The sequence below is a fragment of the Ammodytes marinus genome, assembly GCF_949987685.1.
Source record: "Ammodytes marinus genome assembly, chromosome: 21".
Classification (NCBI taxonomy): Eukaryota; Metazoa; Chordata; class Actinopteri; order Uranoscopiformes; family Ammodytidae; genus Ammodytes; species Ammodytes marinus.
Window position 1 is genome coordinate 7,192,448 of NC_137225.1, and position 21,912 is coordinate 7,214,359.

Consider the following 21,912-nt stretch of genomic DNA (forward strand, 5'->3'; position numbering starts at 1 on the left):
ACATGGCTGTCACTGTCCTACTGTGATTTTGCTCAGTTTTCACATTTCTTTCCATTTTAAAATCACCCTCTTTCTTTCTTTCTTTCTTTCTTTCTTTCTTTCTTTCTTTCTTTCTTTCTTTCTTTCTTTCTTTCTTTCTTTCTTTCTTTCTTTCTTTCTTTCTTTCTTTCTTTCTTTCTTTCTTTCTTTCTTTCTTTCTTTCTTTCTGTTCTTCCCGTTGTCAGTGAGAAATCATGTCCGTCTATTCTCAATCCTTTCATCACCAAAGGGAAAACACGTGGGTGAGGGTGGAAGTAAAGCAAAGTAAGAAAGGTGTGTATTTGTTATTTGAGCAGGGAGTCAAGTAGAACATACTGTATGTTCGGCCCCTGCTCGCTGTGTAATAAGCCTGCGGCCATGATGCTCAACTCATGGTGTGTGCAGAAGTGTGAAGCTAAAGCTGACAATATCACATCATCACATGACTTTCTGATGCAAACAGTCAGGGAATGCTACCATCTCTGACTTCTGATGAGCTCAATGTGCACACAACACACACAGAACCATACACATGCACATGTTTGTACAACTATATACATGTGATGACATGCATAGCATAATGCATTCTCTAGCCCTAACAATCCAAACTAAATGCCTACCCCAACCCTTACCTAAACCTGATTCTAACCTGAACCTTAAAACGCCCTTTAAAGGCCAGTCCCAAAAGGGAGAACCAGCCAAAATGTCCTCTCTTCTCCAGTCTAAAACTCAATTTGGTTCTCACAAAAAGTGTTGTACACACACACACACACACACACACACAGACAGACAGACAGACAGACAGACACACAGACAGACACACACACACACACACACACACACATATAACAAATGACAACCTAAACACTACAGGGAAGCTAAAAGCATAGGACACTTAACATCAATCCGATGGCACATAACCAGCTTAATAGCACCTGTTTCCTGTGTCATTTTGGGCTTTTCTTCAGTGTTGTAATGATAGTAATTCCTATATTCCTTTCAATTGTACCTATCCGCCCAGAAAACCAAGACCTAAGTAGAACTGCAAGCAGTTATGAACGGGGACCAAGCCGCTGACGAAACGGTGACTGGCACAGTTTTTGCGACGTAGCAAAACAACTATCCTATCGCATATGGGCGTGAATATAAAGTTGTTGACTGTCGGATCTTCGGTGTGGGAGTTAAAGCCCCAGACGTGGTTTACTTGGTTGTAGCGCCACATAGTGGCCATCATGTCTGAATTGTTTTGTCTGCATACCAAAGACAAAGATTAATAACAATTCCGGCAAAAATGATAGGGTTCCCTGCCCAGCAGACCTATGGAACCTTGTTTCTCTGCCAAACAACGGTCCTGTCCCTGATCAATACATGTGTAACGTGAGAGAAGGCACACATAGGACACAGGCAGCTATTTTCAGTTTTTACCCCAAGATAGGGAGCGTAATATTAACAGCCATAGGTTGGCAGCAATATGGAGTTTACAATTTCACTATATTAATCACCTGTCACCTGTAATAACTCTCAATCAAAGTCCGATTTCAATTATTGGACAGCAAAACCATTCCGTCCCATTTCCCTCCGTGTAGTAGTCCACTTGTAGCAGCATGAGCAGTATAATGGAGCTGAGGAGATGAACTGATTTGGTTAGAGAGTTCCTCCGCTGCGTTTTAAGATACAAGAGGCTTCACAGTCTGGCCAGAAATCACTATTTGCTTCTAACTTAAATGTATGGCTCGCATCAGTGGAAAGTGAGTAAAACCTGATTTAGAGATTGAATGTGAGTGTGCCACAGTGCCTGTGTGTGTGTGTGCGCGTGTGCTTGCGTGCGTGTGTGTGTGTGCTTGCCTGTGTGTGTGTGTGTGTGTGTGTGTGTGTGTGTGTGTGTGTGTGTGTGTGTGCGCGCGTGTGTGTACAGTATGTGTGTGCAACTACAAGGATGTATGTGTGCCCTACCATATCCTAATCTTCACATGCCTGGCCTTCATGATTCAGTCATTTAGCTGCTGTAGATACACACAGCCACACACAGCTGTCAGTCAAGCCCTGGCGGCTGTGCTCTGCCTGACCTTGCTGAGCCCATCTCAGCATCTGTCCCATAACCACACTGTCACATCTCACACGCCAGGCAACACGCCTGAGCCCCATCTGAAATAACATATAGGAGATAGAGAGAGAGAGAGCAGAAACAGCTACCTGTCCGCCTAGCCTACTAAATGTATAATGCTCACAGAAAAAAAAACACTCTTTACTTAGGAAGAGACCAATGTGTTAGGTTATATTTTCATAATATCTCATACATACTTAATTACTGTCTTATTTTAAAGTGGCACGTTAATGCAGTACAATGATATGTTGGCTACATTTTTAAATGGATAGAGGAAGGAAAATCTATATTTGATGAACGTGAGTGAGTGAGAGATGTCAGGAATACTGCTGTTTGCTTTCAAAGTCAGTGTTGGGACATGTGAGGAAGGTTAACTAGATCTCAGCGCTGTGCTGTCAGAGAGATGCAAGGTCACTGGCACTTTCTTGTCGAAAAAGAAATGCAGGAGAGAAGAAAGTAGTGGGTAGAGCGCATACTATATTAACTCCGGCGTACCATATTAACTTCCGGCCTTCAATGCAGTGGTCGCGGGTTCAAATCCGAACCATGAACCTTTACTGCAGGTCATCCCCCCTCTCTCTCTCTCTGTCTCCCCATTTCAACTCTGTACTATCTAATAAAACTTGAAAATGCCAAAAAAATAAATATGTCTTCTGCATTTTCAGCGAAGAGAGAAAATGACTGTAAGGAGAAAGCTGGATCAGATATACAAAGACGTGAACACCTGATCGACCCCTTGGCAGCAGCACATTCTTATTTTTCTACTTCTCAGGTTGCTGCATTTTTTTTTTTCACCTCATGAATATAAACTCAACTCTGGACTGCAACCCCCCCGAAATTTAAATAACAGAACTGTGTCAGTTTTAGAAAAGATAAAGAACTGTCATAGAGTGTATAGGCATGGGTTAATGAGGGCACAACTCTGACAGCCTCCACAGACCGGGGGGGGGGGGGGGGGGGGGGAGGGGAGAAGGAGCTGACATATTTTTTCTTGCCGCGAGACGAGCACAGTCAAAGATCTGAGAGTGTCTGTGATAACGTGCTGCTTTAGCACCCACTCTAACTCCACCAACCCCCCCCCCCCCCCCCCCCCGCCACAGAAAAAAACTTTTCCACTTGGCTCCATATTTGACTCCCACTCGGCGGGGTGAGAGGAGTGCTGAGTTGCCCTTGAAGTTTCATTGGCAAAGAGGAAAAATTTTCCATCAGTGCAGCGGCGCCCACAGTTGCCACTTTACCATCACACAGCGGCGTTCTGAAATGGCGTGCGTCTGAAACAAAAGCCAGTGGAAAAAACTCAAGTCAAACTGAGGAGGAAAACCCCCCGTCCAATCTGAGAACAGGTGATTTGAGATGGAGGAGATAGACACAATAAAAGAGGGAAAACAGAGGGAAAGAGAGAAAGAGAGAGAGAGAGACAGACAGAGACAGAGAGAACAGAGACAGAGAGAGAGAGGGAGAGGGAGAGATAGAGAGAGAGAGAGAGAGAGAGAGAGAGAGAGAGAGAGAGAGAGGGAGAGAGAGAGAGAGAGAGAGAGAATGTCAGGGGCAAGCCCTATTGATCCGGAGGCTTAATTAACCATCAGATGCCTCTGACACAGCCTCTGATCTTCCGTGATCAGTGGCAGAGTGGCACCACTGTGAGGAGATAGGGGAGAGACAGGAGAACGGAACGAGAGAAGGACACAAAGGGAAGAAAGTGAAGATCATTGACAGATTACTGATTCACTCCATCCAGTCAGGGGAGGACAGAGGTTGACCCGGGGCATTTCGGTATAGACTCACAATTGTTTCACTACCCTCTCCCATCTTCGTCCCACGGTCAAAATTATTTCTAATTTCGACCGATTTATGACAGAATTTCACACTTTCCCTCCCTTTCATTATCACGACCTTCTCCTGGCACTGTGCATCAAGAGCTTTGTTTTCTAACCAGATGATAGTACAGTACACCTTTGTGGGTTGATGCAGGAAAGTGCTGGCCTGGCATTCCCAGACCTGCCACTAGGCACTGGCAAATTAAATTTGCTGCGCCTGTTGGTCTGGACACTCTCCGTTGAAGCTTTTTCAAAAAGACCAGGAATCTGGGCTCACGTTTCAATTGGTCCTATCTAATATGGGCGCGCCAGAGCCCTTTGTATGGTACTCTGGGGAGGACGTAACCGGATGACGACAGTGACGTGCATGCGACGTCGAAGCCGTGATAGTAAACATCAAAGATGGCTACGGATATGTTGTGCGAGTTTGAGCCTGCTTTGGCCTCGACCCTTTACGATTTGGAAGACGGCACTCACATATTCCATTAGCAAGTAAGTGGAATGTTCTGTTTTGCCGACCGACCATGTCAAACGTTTAATTTAACAGTTTAACAGCTGTTCGCTAAACGAAAGGGGCTTACGTCACCTTGTGCATCGCTCTGATTGGTTGTAGTGCTATCCAACTGCGTGCAGTGGCATTTGAAATGCACGCGTAGGAGCCGCCCCTTGAGTTGGAAATTACTATTGATCGTGGCCAGACCCTCTATCGTTCAAGATATCAGGGTCTGGATATCCAGGCTAGGAAAGTGATACATCAATGGTCAATTGTGCCAATGCCTAAAACGCTAGTGTCCACTATATCATTGCCACACAGTGAAGTGGCTGTCTATGCCTCTTTTATACAGGCTTAAATACTATTGTCTGAACCGGTTATCTCTTGTCATTTCAAAGCGTTGAGCAACAAAGTAGCAGCTACACTTTCCTTGCAGTGAACAGTTTCCCTTTGTCAATCACATGCATCAGTGTTGATGGCAAAATTGTTAAGGAATACACACCCATTATCTCACTCCATTCATAATCATACACTGCAGTTGCATAGCTATCACTTTTCAAAAACAATTGGTGCTTTACACACAAAGATAATACACAGCAATGAATAAATAGATAAACAGCAATAAGGAGGAAATGCCATCAGCAACAGATGAAGATAATATGATAGGTTTAAATTACAATGATACAATGGTAAAACTCTACTCTGTATAGTGATGGGTGGTCTGCATAGCATATGTTTTCATTATTTTAAAGTGGCCAGAATACTGGAAACCTCTCCTCTGAAGCAAACATGTGTATGGTGAGGAAGCCCAAGACACCTGGAATTGGTTTTGGAATTTCCTAGGTCTTTTAGAACTTAAACAATGGCTCAAATCAAATCAACAGTGTTCAAACCAATTTACAACTGGTTTATTGTCTGATCATGCTGCCTTTGCTTTACTCTATGTATATAAACATATTTGACTATCATTATATTGCTGCTCTATACTCCATTTTATACTGCATTTTTATTCTTTAAATTATCAGTTTCTCCCTCATGTTTCTGTCTAGTTTTTTGGTTGGTTTTAGCATTTATGCTAATACACTGAAAACAATGCATCTGGTTCGTCCACTGAAATTGACATGTCCATGTCAAATAAAATCTACAATACAATACAAGGTTGGTAAGTATGGTGGCGAGAATATAAAGGAATATGAAGAAACAGGATAAGTAAGTAAAATTAAAAACGTAGGATGGATATGAAATACTACAAAGGTGAAGGGGAGGTTAAAGGAGAAAAAGAGCACACACAAACCAATTTTCATGTGTTGAAAAAAGAGACATAGGCCTACATACATGTGACTACACCCTATCATCCCCCACAAACATGCCCTGCCTATACTGATGCAATCACCTCAAACATAAGTGTGTGTATGCATATGTGAAGGGTCTGTCCATGTTGAGATGACAGCAGTGACTTGGCCGAGGATTGCATTGCCAGTTCTAATAAACCTTAGAGACTAGAGATCTTAGCATGTCGATGTGGACTGGGTGGAATGGGAATTGACCGGCGTGAAGCGCAGTCAGGAGTGGATTGAAGTCAAGTAAGATTGGAGATGACGTTAATCCCTGATTGATTTGAATAGCGGAATAGTGTATGCACCTTTATAGGTTGTATGGAGATGATGGGGGGTTGTGAAGGGATTTGAAGGTGATACTGGTTGGGGGATGGATGTTAAGACTGATCAGAGAATGTCAGCTTACAGGCAGCATCAATTCAAGGCAGACGATTGAAAAAAATACATCCAACGAGCGTGAGGTTAACGGGTCAACCACACTTCCCATCAACATGAATTGGGAGTGACCGGCCCCCGCCAAAAAAAATCTAATTTGCGCAGTCAATCTGTTGAGAGAGAGAGAGAGAGAGAGGCTGGAAGAGACACAAAGGTGTGGAGAGAGGGTGAGAGGGAGTGTGAAAGGACCTTGATGCTATGTGACTCACCCATGCGTCCCATCATATTAGTGAGCGGCGTGGAGCTCCTGTCCCAGCCGTCGATGCTGTCGTACAGGGAGTCAGAGATGCGACGCTCATGGTCGTCCAGGAGAGAGTTGACCGGAGGGCTGCCAGGGGCTTCCTATACAGACAGACAGGGGGACAGATGGAGAGTTTACATGGGGGGGATTATAAATAGATGCAGTGCCCAAATAATTGTTCTATCATTAATAATCGTAAGATGATATTCTCTTTTTTTTCACAATATTTTAATTGTCGTTTTTTTTTAAACAACATACACTACACAAACAAACATTTGCACCATCTTAAGAACACAAATGAAATGTATTTAAAGAAAAATGTATATATATATATAAAATAAAATAAAAGTTTGGTAACACTTTACAATAAGGTACACACAAAACTATTTTTGGAACAGTAACTACTCTTTTTGGAACAGTAACTACCAAAAGTTCATCTGTCATGTCAGCTATGTATGGTTACCAGAGTTTAATATAGTCTTTCCGCTTGCCCTTAGCAATATAAGTCCAGTACAGCTTGACAGCTCCTTAATCCACATTGCCAGTGTTGGAGCGTCCACATATTTCCAGCAAAGTGGTAAGACGGTATTCTACTTATATGAAACAAAAGTTCAACATAAACCGTTGAGGTACATCATGTACAATGTGACAGCTAAATAAAAGCCGACTGTGGGGTTTTTTATTCTGTAAAACGTTATAATAAAGCTTTTACCGTATGTAACTAATGGCACTGTATTGCATGTTCAGTTTATGTCAGATTTCCTATTAATGCTTCAAACGTTTCACTCACTGTGCAACTGTGAATATTATTTTTAGACTATGAGAAGGTTCGCTGCCTTAATTGACCAATTAGGATCAGTATTGTGTCTTTGAAATAATCATAAAAAAAAGTCACCTTGGAAACACCATTGAAGGTTCAAAAATGTTTTCAAATCTATTTAGAATCTAGAATCTACATAGAACATAACAAGTTTTTCTCTACTAACTTTGTTTCAAGTGTGTATGTGGCATACACAGAAACGCTCTACACACAATCCAATTCACACACCACAAGGGAGAAATATGTTCTGCATAGTAGGGCATGGCTTCTAATGCGATGCCTATCAATACTCCAGGAACATGGGACGGAGGACTTGGGCATCCATCAGTATGTGTCTGGCTCAGCAGTGTGAAGCAGGCTCCTGTGGTAGTGTGAGCTGGATAAAAGCTCCATGGATTTCCCATAGGCCGACAGACAGCTGCCTCTAACAATGAGCCCCGGTAAATGGACCAGTGGTATTTGCCATGTGGTCGATACGCCGCACCGTTGGTTATTGAGCCCCCACCATGTCCTCAGTGCATGAGTGAGTCTTGACAGGGGGACGGACGTGGTTTAGTGGTTTGTCTTTGGGTCTAGGAGCAGTGGGCTCCAGATACTCTCTCTCTCTCTCTCTCTTTCTCTCTCCAGTCTGAAACAGCCAATAATCTGTCAATTGTGGTATATTTAAGGATAGGGACCAGGGAGTTATGCAAGGCTGATGATGCATAAGCTGCATACAGTTGGTCAAATAAAACAGGACCTTGGTACAGAAAACTATATTCAGTATAACCTGTCGCAGAAAAAGAGTGTTCTATGTGCTCAGGTTAGGTCAGGTACACTCCCTCTACACATTGAATCAGAGCATGAGCTGGGTATCAGTGAGGAAAATAGACATTGAGCTCAATGAAATTCAAAATTAAATTCACTTTTTCGTGTGTGTGTGTGTGTTGTCCATTTTGGACAAAGGTTATTCAAGGAAGTCGATGTAAATAAGTCTATCATATAAGGGACACAGATATGGTAGCTTGGCTATTTGTAACTAGAACATGATGTGATTGCTGACTTTATCAAAAAGTTGTGTGCTAAAAGAAAGATTTAAATATTGATTGTTTTTCTATCCATTGCTGGATGTATTATAAATAGTGTATTGTGATTTAGTATGCACTTCACTTTGTGTGTTGTATTGTATTGGTGTCTTGTAATCTAGGGTACAGGACCTATTACAGATGTAGGTCCCTCTCAGCTACTGTAGGTAGTCTCACGCAGTTGCCTTAGATCCAGTACATCCAGTTGACTGCATATTGCACATGTTGGAAATACTTTTCATCACATTGCACATTTAAATTCAACTTAACTGATCTACTTTTTACTTTATATTCTATTTTACACATACTGTTTTATATTGTACACAAAACATACGTTGCACTACGAAGTATTTAGAATGTATCTAATGTAAATATTGTTTAGGTTATGTGTATCTTATTCTACTCTATATTTGTTTTATTTTATTTTTTTATCGTTCCTATTGGCCAGTGATAAAAGGCATTTTGATTATGATGTATGTCTTACATGTACCAGACCTGACAATAAACAACTTTGACTTTGACTCTGACTTCAACTCTGTGCCCCGAGCATACTTCAAAACCAGCAGCTGATATCGATGTCTCAACCCTCCGCTGGCTACCGGCCAAGAGACATACAAGGGGAGTAGAATATTAGACGACAACCACACAAGGACAACAGGAGTCAAAAAGAGGGAAATGAGGAGTTTATGGGGAGGTTTTGGTAAACAAATGGAAATAATTGTAAGAAAAAAGGAGGATGGTGGAAGTGCAGTGTGGGTGCCCTCCCTTGGGAGTAGCATGCCCTGGGAGAGACGCATACCAGGGTAGAGGGACTTATCGGCTCTTTATTATAAATCAAGCTTTAATGAGGTTGAGAGTGCAGGACTTTATCGGAACAGGCTGTTGATAAGAGGGGCGAGGAAGGGAAGAGGTGGTGTGTGCGTGCGTTTGCGTTCGGTGTGCGTGTGTCCGTGTGTGTTCGGGTGCGTGCATGTGTGAGAGCGAGGGGGGGGGGGGGGGGGTAGGGGTCAACACAATTACAATCAGAGCCATGGCCGCTGCCAGCCTTATAATAAAAAGCACGTCTCTGGATGATTCAGACTCAATAGGGTTCAAATTGTCGGAATGAAGATTTATCTAACTCTCTTCTCTTTCTTTAACTCAACCCCTCTCTGCACTTTCTAATCTGTTTTCAGGGAAGACGTGTCATGAGCTGAAAAGAAGTAAGATGGAAGGTTTTAGGTGTGAGGCAAGGAAAATGTGCACAGAAGCAACATCTATGAAAACTATGTAGAAAATAGGTCAAAAAAGGGAAAATATATTTCAGAAAGACAACTGTGTTACTGTCACTATCTCAGAGCTAAGCATATTGTAAAGTCATTCACTGGCTTTTATAAAGGCAAACAGACTTCGGAAGCAATTTAACATGGAGGCAAAATGGCAGCAATTTAATCTGTGTGTATCCAGTATTGATTAAGCCAGCTTCTGTGCATGCTAATGCAACGACACACTCGCGCGTGTGTTTACCAACTGGTGAAGGTTAGATATGTGCTCTGACTATTGCATGACAAGCAGTGACATTTCCGTGTCAAATGTGTACTCCTGCTGTCAACTGATATTGAGTTCATATATTTATCAAAGCTTTTTTTAGGTATTCTCAGGAACACGTGCAATGTGCCATGCATGCAGCAGAGGCAGCAGTTCAATACATGACTGGTTAAGCAAAATACAAACGAATGGGATAGTTAGCATAAGCGTCAATCATCATAGTAGCCTCAAAAGACAAGAAGACAAGTGCCAATCACAGAGAAAAAAACATCAGCACCAAAATCAAAGGGAAAGGATGCTTTGAGGTATCACATTGTTCAAACCTTCATCAACAGCAATTTCTCCACAAGAGGGATCTTTTAACGTGTTTCTGAAGTCTTCACTGTCTGTTGAGATGTTTTAGTGCTTACTTACTCCAGGTTCTCATCACCTCATCATGTGTTTAAATCTGTCTTAATCTAGTCATTGTCAGAGTGGATTATCCTGTTGACAGAGGGCAGAGCACAGTGACTTAACACTGAGCCCATTCAAGATCATCTGCTCCCGAGATCCCAAAGCATGTCTCTGTATGTGTGTGTGTTCAAGGTAATAACGGTATTTGTCTAAAGTGTGAATGCAGTGTGGGACAGTGCATGTGTGTGTGTATATACCTGGATTGTCTCTACAGGCTTTTGAAGTAAATGTGTTTTTGCCTGTGCATCAAGCAGCACCTGCCTGACCTTGAGTACTCAGTCAGTGAGGGAAGTGTGTTGACAGGGATGGTCTTAAGCTGTTGACTGAGGGGCTAATAATGCCTTAGTCCATGGCCTTTTCCCAGACTTCTATCCACGGTCTCAGCCTGTTGCAGTGGCCCTCATCCAGTCAACCTCCACCATAATGCTGTGATTACAATCCTTAAACAGCCTCTGGGCAAAACCCACCTCTTCTTCTGGCCAGATTCCCCCCACTTTCCTTTGTTTTCTCACATCATTTACCAAACACATCACACAGACAAGAACAAGTGGTTCTGTACGCAAGAATAATCCCGGATCAATTAGGGCTGTAAAACTGAGAAGATCTAAACTGCAGATCAGTGCTTCCCACTAGTTGAATTGCAACAGTTTCAAAAAGATAGAGAAACAAAGGTAGTATGTACACGTGGAAATAAACTGTGCAACCGTAAATGAATGTAATACAGTGTCTACTTAAAAAAATACTGTATGTATTTATGGTTGCAACCTGTCTAGAGATGGCAGTCCTCTGTTTATATAAGCCAAGTTCAGGAACAGTGTAACATGATAATTTCCGGCTATCAAATGAAAACCCAATGCACTACGATGCTAAGTGAAAGGAATGTGTGTGTGTGTGTATGTACTATACTTGTGTGTATGTTGCTTAACAACACTTGGGTTTTCAGACAGTAGAGCACACACTTCACCTCCGCAGTCCTCCACTGTGCCCGAGCAGCACCACTCAACCACCAGATTCAATATATTATTTTCTCAATTGGCCCTATTGAGTTTCCCCTGCCGCTACTAAATGAGTTAGTCCTCGGAGAGCCGGCTGGGAATGAGGGCCCAGCAGTGCCGGAATTGCATTTCTGCTGCTCTGCAGACTACTTTCCTTCAATTTAGTCGGCGCTTTCATTGCAAACTGCATTTCCCAGAGTGCAGCAGTATATCCTCTTTCCATGAATCACTGCTATTTGCTATGACAACAGGGGAGATGTCATGCCATGATCTAACTGTACCTCAATCGCTCAATATTAAGTTGAGGGTGGGGGTGGGGTTAACAACACAGATATCCCTCCCTCTTTCTAGCCTCTGATGTGCCCCAGCCCATCTCAATGTTTTAAGGTCTCTCCCAGCAGTGGTCAGCTCAATACTAATAGAACCATAATTTACCAGGCCGGCGCCCTGATTGATAGCTCTCTCAAGGCTGCATCGATCAGCCCCTGCTCTCATCCAAGCCAGCATCTTTTGTGTTGGGGGCCAGCCACTTCCTTCCCCCCTGTCTCTTTGCATAAGTGTTCTCTGACTGACACACAGCCACGCGTTTGGAATGGATTACAAACATGATGGCCATTGGCATTCTACAGAGACAACAACGTCCAGTGGTCTTTTAGACACAGAATAAGCAGGTGACATGTACTCTCTACACAGAGTTAACCAAGCTCGCTAGTCCGCAAGCTCCCATGATGCAACACCACTGGGGGGGTAAAGTGTCCGCTGCTTTGATCTTTCTCCTGTACCCCCTGCTGCCTCTCATCAATAATAAAACAGTGTTTCAGCTTGCCCATTACCTGACCATGTTTCCTATAATGGTCGCTTGTAAAATAGCAGTGAAAGCTAAACTGTGAGCCCTAGTTGGAAACTGCAGTAGATAGACCAATGAACTGCTTGCAGTTGTTTGTGAAACTGTTTCATAAGTACAGTATATTGACATGATTTTTACAGTGGTGTGTAATATTGAGCCAAGTAGTCATGTAAACCCATGAACTGTGCGTTAGCCCCCATCTCACCCCCTCACTCTGCATGTTGCTCTGTCCTCCCTATGCATCATGCTGTTATGAGCTTGTCATATTCCTTTCATTTGAATCATGTTAATGTACCGTCATGTGTATGAAAACCTCAGCAGTGTACAGTAGTAAATGTTGTCATCACTACTAGGTCATTTTCTGAGTTACAGCAGACTCCCATTGCGTTCCTATCAATGCAGTACTATTTCAGTGGTTTAAGGACATGAGAAACCAGGAAAGCAGAAACATGTTTCTCAGGTGACTAAATACACTAGGCCGCTTTGCAGTGGCTTTCTTGAACCGTGTGGTATTAATACATAATTGAAATTGCTGGACTAGAAGCTCTTTCAGATGTTCAAACGAAGGAGAATGCTTTAACATTAAAGCTTTCCATTTATGTCTGGAGGTCATTTTGACAGAATGCTGAGACAAGCACAACAAGAAAAATAAAGTTAGCAAATATTCAAAGCAAAGGACTGAAGCCAGTGATAGTGCTGGCATCCTTGGGCATAAGCTATGTCTCATGAATTATCACGAGAACTCGGTGGTGGGGCACATCCATGTAAAAATAGCACACGTTCAAATTGAACTCAATGTGCGTAGAATGAGCAAAGTATCTCAGACAGGGGTCGATGAGGAAGTTTTGCGATGTTGCGATAGCATTGTTAAGAAGGACAAGGAAAAAATCAAAAAAACACAAACAAGACAATCAGTCCGTCAAAAATAGTCGATGTCTGCAGGAGATCTCCGACATAAATAACAGCACACATGCACAGACAGGCGTAGTATATGTGAACACGGTGTGAAGCATTTCAAAATTCAGAGAAATGAAACCCAGCCACAAGTGTGTTATCACCATTCTGTCTGTCTGCTTTTAGATGCTGGTGTGATAAATATCTTAGTAATGTCATGAACTGAGTCTGCCAAGGCTGTTGCAACAGACAGAAACAAACACCCACCAACTGTGTGAACGTTCAACAGGATAAGAGGGAGAGGCCATAGGAGAAATGCATCTTTAATAAAGTAATCTGTCTTGTTTTGATTAGCATGTTATACCATTTAATCTCAAAACATATGCTGCTGTTTTAGTTTTATAATAATCCTCCATGATGTGTCATGATAGGCACATTACATACAATGGTCAATTTGTCCATTTGAGCCACAGCTAAGATGAGAGCGGCTGCTCAACTATAGGGATCTAAAGGGCTAAACACACATTCTAAACTGAACTGCTAATTATTTAGGTCCAAATGTCACAGCAACAACTTCATCCTTGCCTGTTTTGCAGTCTATATCCAGCACACGTATGATCTCAGCCTACTATTTAGAAATTTGTTCTACACTTTCCCATTTAGCATTCCCTATTTCCAAGGATATTGCTCTCAAGCCAGTGGAGAATTGCTATTGCAGATTCCCATATAACATTAGTGCATCATTGAGATGTACAGCCCCGGAAAAAAATGAAGAGATCAGTCAGGACTTTTCTTAAATCTTTATATCTTCATTACATATTGAAAATGCACTAAATGACAATATTTTTACTGTGAATTTAGTAGAGATGTTGTCAGTGGTTTATATTATAAAATCAAAGTGTCCATTTCACTCAAACATATGCCTCTAAATAGTAAAACAAGAGACACTGAACATTTGGAGTGGTCTCTTAATTTTTCCAGAGCTGTATATGATGGGCAGCATGACATACTAAAACAAACACACACACAGGACTATATGTTCAAATGTTCAGAAGGAAACAGTGACAGACGTGGGTGCTACTGAAACATTGAGATTCAATATGTAATGTCTGACATTAAAATATATGACTGCGTGTGCATATATAAAAAGACTGATAACACAGGAAGTGGGGAAGTTGAAAGGCAAACAGAACCAATTTGCTGTAACATATCTGCATTGGATTCAGTCACACAGACTCTGTGATCATTCCCTGCACTATACAAATGTGGGATATGAACAATTCGGAAAGTGTGGCCAAAGTAAATTGAATTTAAATGACTTTTTGCGCAGATATAATTGCTTAAACACATGTGACGATATGTATTAATAGAACTCAAATATAGAAAGAGAAAGTGCACAGTCTCTGAAGCAGTGATGCAATTACAATGATTGTCGGTGACCAATGATATCGCTTGACTATCTGGGGCACTATGGTAGTTTTTCAAACAAGGGCTATCTGCGGAAACCAGAGCAGGGGGAAAAATGAATTGTTCTGTTGCAGAGTGTGTGTGTGTGTGTGTGTGTGTGTGTGTGTGTGTGTGTGTGTGTGTGTGTGTGTGTGTGTGTGTGTGTGTGTGTGTGTGTGTGTGTGTGTGTGTGTGTGCGTTTCCTAAGCATATTCATAATGTTCTGAAGGAAACTTGTTCTGCCTACCTTTGTCTTTTGTCCGTTTGCATATAACATGTATCATCATATAATGGTATTAAGATTGATTTTCAAAAACAAACACTGTGTTACTTATCAAATAATCCGACCCGGCGTGTCTGACTACTTAGATCTTGTTTGCTTTTGTCTTACTTCAACTATTACTCTTTAACATCTTGCTATCCTGGTGGACTAAGAGTCTTAGCCAACAAACATACACTTGTATTTTCAAGATTGGTCCATAATTGTACAATTTTGAGTCAGGTTCATGGAGACATTCCAGGTGTCCTTGGTATGCACCAATGTTCCCTATACACACTGCATTGTTAGACTTAAATACATTTTAATCATCGTCAAGTGTGTTTTCTATTTAGTAGAAGGTCGGTTCAAAGTTGTACTTCAACCCTAAGCAAGGGCCACTCACTGCTTTTATAGGAATATAAATAAGCCTCAGACATGGACTAATTCATGGACAACCAGCATTATGAACTAGCCTATTGAAAACATGTGTCTTATACACAGAGAGGATCAGTCTGAAAGCAAATAGACATCTGGGAGACCTTGGAGTGGTGTCACACACAATGTGTTTTATATATTTGTATTGAGCTCTTGTATCTGTGAGTTCCTTGACTCCTTCTTGCCACAAAATCTTCAGTTGAATATCTCGAATATCTTAGGATCCGCTACCTGTCCTTACTTAGCCTGGCACCGCCCGCCTATCTACTTCCGCTCAGTTTTCATTTGCCTTTAGTCTGGGTCCGCGGTATATTCGCGGGTTTTTTTCTCAGACAGAGTTTTGGCTGTCCAATCAGCGAACAGAGTGAGTGGCTGAGAACAATGACGTTGAGATTGTGCGCCAGTTTCAGTTGTTGTCAGCAGCCGGCGCATGACATACGTCACGACCAAACGTTATGCGATTGGTTTTGGCAGATCCAGAGTGGCATAGGGCAGATCCAATATTTTTAAACTTCAACAGACACCCGCCTTCAAGTGAGGGAACATTTGTCAAGTGAGCGATTCCAGACCTTCTGTACAAATGAAGTAAAGTACGATGGTCTGGTAGGACAAGGCTAGTCCTTACTGTGTGTGCAATAAAAACAAAAATAAAATATACAGCCTAGGCTCTGTAAACTGCTATGCAAACGAAGGGTTTGTAAACAAAAGGGGGCTACCGTAGCTAGCAACATGCCCGTTTACAGAGCCTAGGTTTTTCTTTCAGCAAACACAGTACAGACAGGAAGAGGATCATCAGGACATATTCACAGATCTTCCCGAAAAGTGATTTTGACAACACGTGTGCTCCAGCATCACTAACTGATCTGTAGTTTTTGTTTTGCAAGCACCCACTAGCAGCAGCACCAGCTAAAACTAACCCAGAAACACTACACTGCTCTCTTCCAACAATGATGATCGTATTTTAGCCCACAGGACCAAGCAATGACCAAATCACTTCACTTTCCACTAAGTTGGGTGGCCTGGATTTGCTGTAACACATCCAAGCCCCCCCCTTCTGATGCATTAGGTCGGGTGTGCTCGGCTCCTCTCCCCCTGCAGACAGTGATGGATCCGATTCATTTCAATGGTGGCCTCCAGTGCTCACTCCCATTGGGCTGGCTGACAGTGGCAAACTGGGTGCAGGATCCCCACATATCAGGCCTGGCCAACACAGCAGAGCAAGGGAGAAGGGGGGGGAAGAGGGGAGGTGGTTGTAGCTGCCGGGAGCTTGTGTCGACATTTAACTTCTGCTTTTCTCATTGGAGGGTTTGCAACTGACCTTAAATTCTTCATTTACAATCGTATCTTTTATGCGCTTGGAGTGCATTTAAATCACCTCCACTTTAAGGCACCTTTTCAAAACAGTGCATTTCCAGAAGTGAATGATGTATTGTGCTGGGAGACAAATGAATTGAATCTAACATGCACTGTTACATATCCTTCTCCTTTTGTGTTACACACCCTTTTTATATCTTTATCAACATCATCATCAATACACTGTCTGATAGCAACTGAAATCAGTCAAATGAGTCACATTTATCCACATCTATCTCTCATGTGTCTCTCTAGAATGATGAAAAAGTAACGTAATACATATGTTCTTAATATAGAAATATCCTATTCAATCATTCCACCTAAGGGAGACATTTTTTTTTGCTGTTTTCAAAACTGTGTTTGTGGCTGACCTTAAGTGTCTACTCAGTGTCAGTCCATCTACCTGTGTGCCTGCTGGGGAGGGATTAAAGAGGACAGGAAAGTGACTGCACAGAAGTGATAGGACTCACTGAACCCTGGGGCTGGGCTTTTCCCCAGAGGGACGTGTGTCCTCTTCTCTAGTCTTGGGGGAGGAAAGAGAGAGAGAGGCTTCTGGCTGAAATCAGTCCATATTTTAAAATAATTGTACTCGGGTGCATCAGGGTGGGTGTGGTACTTCATGTACTGATGAGCCCAGCAGGAATAACCAATGGTTTCGTTTCAAAAGGTACTACAATAAATACAATGTATACATACAGATCTTACTGCATTGCACAGTTGACTCATCATCAATCTTTACTTCTTCAATAAACACTTCTCCCATTAAATACGCTGCTTCGTGCTTTAGATGAATACTTGTTACCCTCTCTGCCACTGTATGACTTGGTTTTGACGAACAAAAAGAGGAACAAGAACACATATTATTTTCAATCAGCTTATATTCAAATCACGTTTTAAATATGACTGTTGAGTTGTGACAAGATTTGTGTTCTTTAAAAAGGATTTTTAAAAATAATACTTTGAAATAGATAGTTCATTTTGAAATCCAGCATGATTATGCAGTCTTGTGTGCCATGAGTTGGGGGCAAAAATTGACATTAAAACAAAGAGAGAAAGAGAGAGAGAGAGAGAGAGAAAGAGAGAGAGAGAGAGAGAGAGAGAGAGAGAGAGAGAGAGAGAGAGAGAGTGAGAGAGGCAGAGTTGTCGGAGGGTGAAGGGCATACAGGGGGACCAGGGCTCAGTGTGGTACTCCACACTGACACACAGCCATGGGACACGGGATCCAATTAGAGTCACTGTAACACTAATCAAACCTGATCTCAAACCTCTGGCTGCAGGGGGAACTCGTGTGAGTGCGTTAACATATTCACACATGGATCCACAGCCCTGAAATACACGTACACTGTGCTTACTGCAGCATTTCATATCAAGATAGGCCTACATCATGGTTGCGTTCATATTGGTTTTGAACACCAGTGTGTGGAATAATACAGCTTCTCTTAAGGAAACATAGGCTGGGATTAGCCCGGTGTGACAATCCCCTCACTAATACAGTATTCTCAACTGTTGACTGACTACAGTAATGACAAATATCCACCAAGTTGCAATGCATATTCCTTTATCAGCCCTATGCTACAGTGTTATTCCACAGGCATGTCAATCACAAGTCACCGAAGTGTTTCTTAGATATCGTATCATATCAAGGCCCACCGTGGGCAAATAATATCCCATGGAGAAAAAGGGGAGAAAATGTGAGACGCTATCAGCTATCTCGCACAGGAAATGGGACTGTTTGAAGATTTGCATGGTGGTGTGGTTGCTTCATGAAAGTCCTCCTTTAGCTATCTCAAAGGAATAAACCAAAAAAAAGTATGGGGGATAGATTTGGGCCAGTGGCAAGGTAATGAGGAAAGTCACTCATTTATCATTCAGCGCAGTTGAAATGTAGCTAGCCTTCTTCTTCTTCTTCTTCCACTTGATTTGAATTAGAGCATGCATTTCCAATTAGCTGACATAGTGTGTACATGCTCTGCCTTCCACTGCATGTGTTTAAAAAATTGGGATACTGAAATGCAGAGTCCATCTTGGAATTATGGTTGCTCATGATAACAATACCAATAACAATATTTGATTAAAAGAAATAAACAGAGCCAGACCAATAAAACAAATTCTAACAGGCAGGCCAATTACTAAGTAAGTCCCTAGCATTCAGTGTGACTGTTTCACTCACAGTGCACATTGGGGTGACTGTATCTCAGGTGGTAGAGCGGGTCGGCCAATGATCAAAGGGTTGGCGGATCGATTCCCACCCTGCCACTTGTGTCATAGTTGTTGTGTCCTTGGGCAAGACACTTCACCCACCTTGCCTCGTGTGAATGTTGATAGTTGGCCTGCTATCGGTGTATGAATGTGTGTGTGTGTGTGTGTGAATGGTAAGGTGTAAATGGGAAGTCTCCCTTGTAAAAGAGTATACAGTCTCATTGGGATTTACCTGTATAAATAAAGGTTAAAAGAACAAAAACAGTTACCTCATTGAATTTGGACACCAGCCGGGCCACTATGAGCTGAATCATGCCTCTCTTGTTGCCCTCTACAGACATGGATTTGCGCAGCGTTTCCATGGCGTCCTGGTTGGTCATCCCATGCAACGACTCTCCGTTGACAGCGATGAGTTGGTCATTGACTCTCAGGCGCCCATCCTGCACACAAACACCATGAGTGGAAGTTGGATCTGTATCATGACATAGGCCTACTGCCATCAATAGCTTTTCACAGAAACCATCCCTGCGTTCCGAATCACATACTCTTTCTTTTTTTCTATTCTACATACCACATCTGACGATTAAACAAATAGTTAGGATGCAGTAGGCATACTATTGGGACATACTTTTACTTATTTATTTCATCATACCATTGCACCTTGATCTTGCCTCTTGCTTTTATATCCGTCGCATCCCCGTTTGTTTTCGTATGGAGGCTTCGTCGATGTGACGTCACTTCACGTGTGCACTGGATTATGGGTCAGAATCGGCCAAATAGAATGCTGTTTTGAACACTAAAAATCTCGGACGGATTTAGTAGACATCCGGGTCTTTCTATCCATCCTAAATCTGGCCACAAGAATTGGGACATCCTAAATCTTTTTTCTACCATACTAAATAGTAGTAAAGTATGCAAATTGGAACGCAAGGAATGTGTACATTCTACTATCAGGCGTCACATGTACACTTTTTTTCTCCCAGTAAATCCCAATGAATACTCGGGTGAGACAAAAAGTGTTTCCTTAGTTGATTTTTCTCTGGAGGATAGTTTGATGTGTTGCTGGTGTCACTGGTTCCACACTGTCCCAAAACAATGATGTGTATGAACACTTACTTTTAACAGTTCAAGAGAATACTACAATATTAAAGGTCACATAGTATGCTCATTTCGCATGTTCAAAATTGTAATTTTGGTTTCTATTATAAACTGCTTTCACAGTTTAGTGTCCAGGAAACCCTTTATTTATTTCTCACAGTGCCATTGCTGAATCCCGTCTTTTCAGCCTCTGTCTGAAATGCTCAATTTTAGAGCCTGCCTGTTTGAGCCTGCGTTCTACAAAGGCCATTCTGCTACGATTGGCCCTGAATCTAACACTGCCAGTTAAGGTATCCAGGCTTTGCTTATCACAGGAGGAGGTAATGCTAAGTTAGGTAGTTAATGAGGGGGTGTGGCTGTTCCCCTTATGAGGTCATATGGGGGTTTCAGAAAGGTGGGGGTGGAGAAAAGAGAGAAAATGTTTTGGTTTGTCATATTTTGGGAGTCTCCAGTCCCAACGGAGACCCATATTAATGTTGGAAAAACTATGAAAAAGTGAATTTTGCATGACAAGTGACCTTTAGAAAAGGTGGTTGCCCCAAGAAGACATATCACAAAGTGCTAGTCTAAGTGACCACCTCAACATTATTAAAATGACTTGGGTTATTCACCTTGCTGGCAGCACCTCCGTTGATAATGGATTTGACAAAGATGCCCAAGTCTGCGTGGTTCTCCTTGGAGCGGTTCCCCTTGACGCTGACGCCCAGACCGGCTGAGCCCGAGTCGCTCAGAGGGATCTCAAAGGTCATGAATTCTTGTCTCCCATCGGGGGTTAACACCATGTCGTCTTCCTCCGGCTGCTGTGGGAAGTAAAGAGAAGAGAGAAGCATTTTGTACCAGTTGACTTTTAAAAGAGAGACAAACTCAAAGGGAATATTTCTCACGGCCCTGGCGCTGCTGGCGTGTTATTTTTCTCTTTTAAAGTGGAAAAGAAACGGGCACAAACTCAGGTGTATTTTGGTATGCTGGTGACTCACCTTACCAATCTAAAGTTTAGCTATAACTACAATGTCGTTGATGCATCGAAATGGCTGTGTGAAGTATCTAACTTTCTCTATGATAAAGACTTAAAAAACAAAGATAACACAGGCTAGCATAACCACATTTGAAAGGAAAAGGGTTGGTGAATGACAAGAAAATGGTAAGGGAGCGGGAGACAAGATAAAGAGGGGAAAGATGACGGGAGCAACAGAATGAATACAGCGAATGGTTGACAAGCACGCCACACGTCTGTGGGATGTCATCATCAATTGGCCGTATACTGTCTAGCCGAGCGCTGCTAATGTCTCTCCACCCTCATGGTCTTGGTGTAGGAACAGTGCAGGATAGCAGAGAACTTTGAGAAAATGCCAGGTTGCAATTTGGCACTCAAACAATAGGTTGGCTTCCTTTGAACAACACACGCCCTTTGAAGGACAATTGTGAAACTTTCAGAACCTCCGAACCCAACTTTCCCAATGCAATCCCCATTGGCAGTTTGTTGGAAATGACTATAATAGCGTTGTGATGCAGGGCATGGTGCTGCGTTAGTGGATGAAAAATGGTTCATTCCAGCTGCCCAGAGAGGTGTGAGAGAGTTCTGTTGAGTGTCTTAACACCAAGCGCCATCAATTCAGCCGGAAACTAGTCCATCAAACAACCACTCCAACCTTTGTGTATGTTACTCCTCGCTCAAGGCCGAAAAGAAGGGGAATGAAGGTGTGAGAGGGAGCTAATAGGATAGAGAAAAAATACCAGTCATCAAAGAGCATGGCACTTTCTCGTTCATGTTGACTATTGGAGAAAACTGTGTAAAAGGAGAACATTTAATTTCAGTTTTAAATGGTTCAAATATTTTTGGAGCCACCGCCGAGATACTGCAGCCGAGTGTGCAGAAACCAAAGAGCTTTGATCTTGAACCACAGTTGCTCTTCCGCCAGAAGAACATCTAAACAATGAGACAATGCTTCTTTCTCTGTGTATTTCGAAGAAGAAAATAAGGACAGTTTCACACTTGATAGCCGGCTTCTAGTTTGCTGCCCTTGGTTCGCAACCAGATGGAAAATGATACATTGGGTAGTTTTTTTTCAACATGTTT

General features: G+C 42.3%; 1 protein-coding gene across 2 annotated transcripts in view; it reads right to left on the reverse strand.

Moving 5' to 3' along the window:
- LOC307267538 (partitioning defective 3 homolog) overlaps positions 1-21,912 on the reverse strand; it is a 381,172-nt gene that overhangs the window by 152,860 nt on the left and 206,400 nt on the right. For both annotated transcript variants that reach the window (XM_080049880.1, XM_080049879.1), the window contains exons 13-15: positions 20,447-20,635; positions 19,007-19,177; positions 6,414-6,546 (exon numbers count right to left, since the gene is read on the reverse strand). In XM_080049880.1, the coding sequence (XP_079906006.1) occupies positions 6,414-6,546; positions 19,007-19,177; positions 20,447-20,635 (493 nt within the window). The remainder of the gene's footprint in view (positions 1-6,413; positions 6,547-19,006; positions 19,178-20,446; positions 20,636-21,912) is intronic.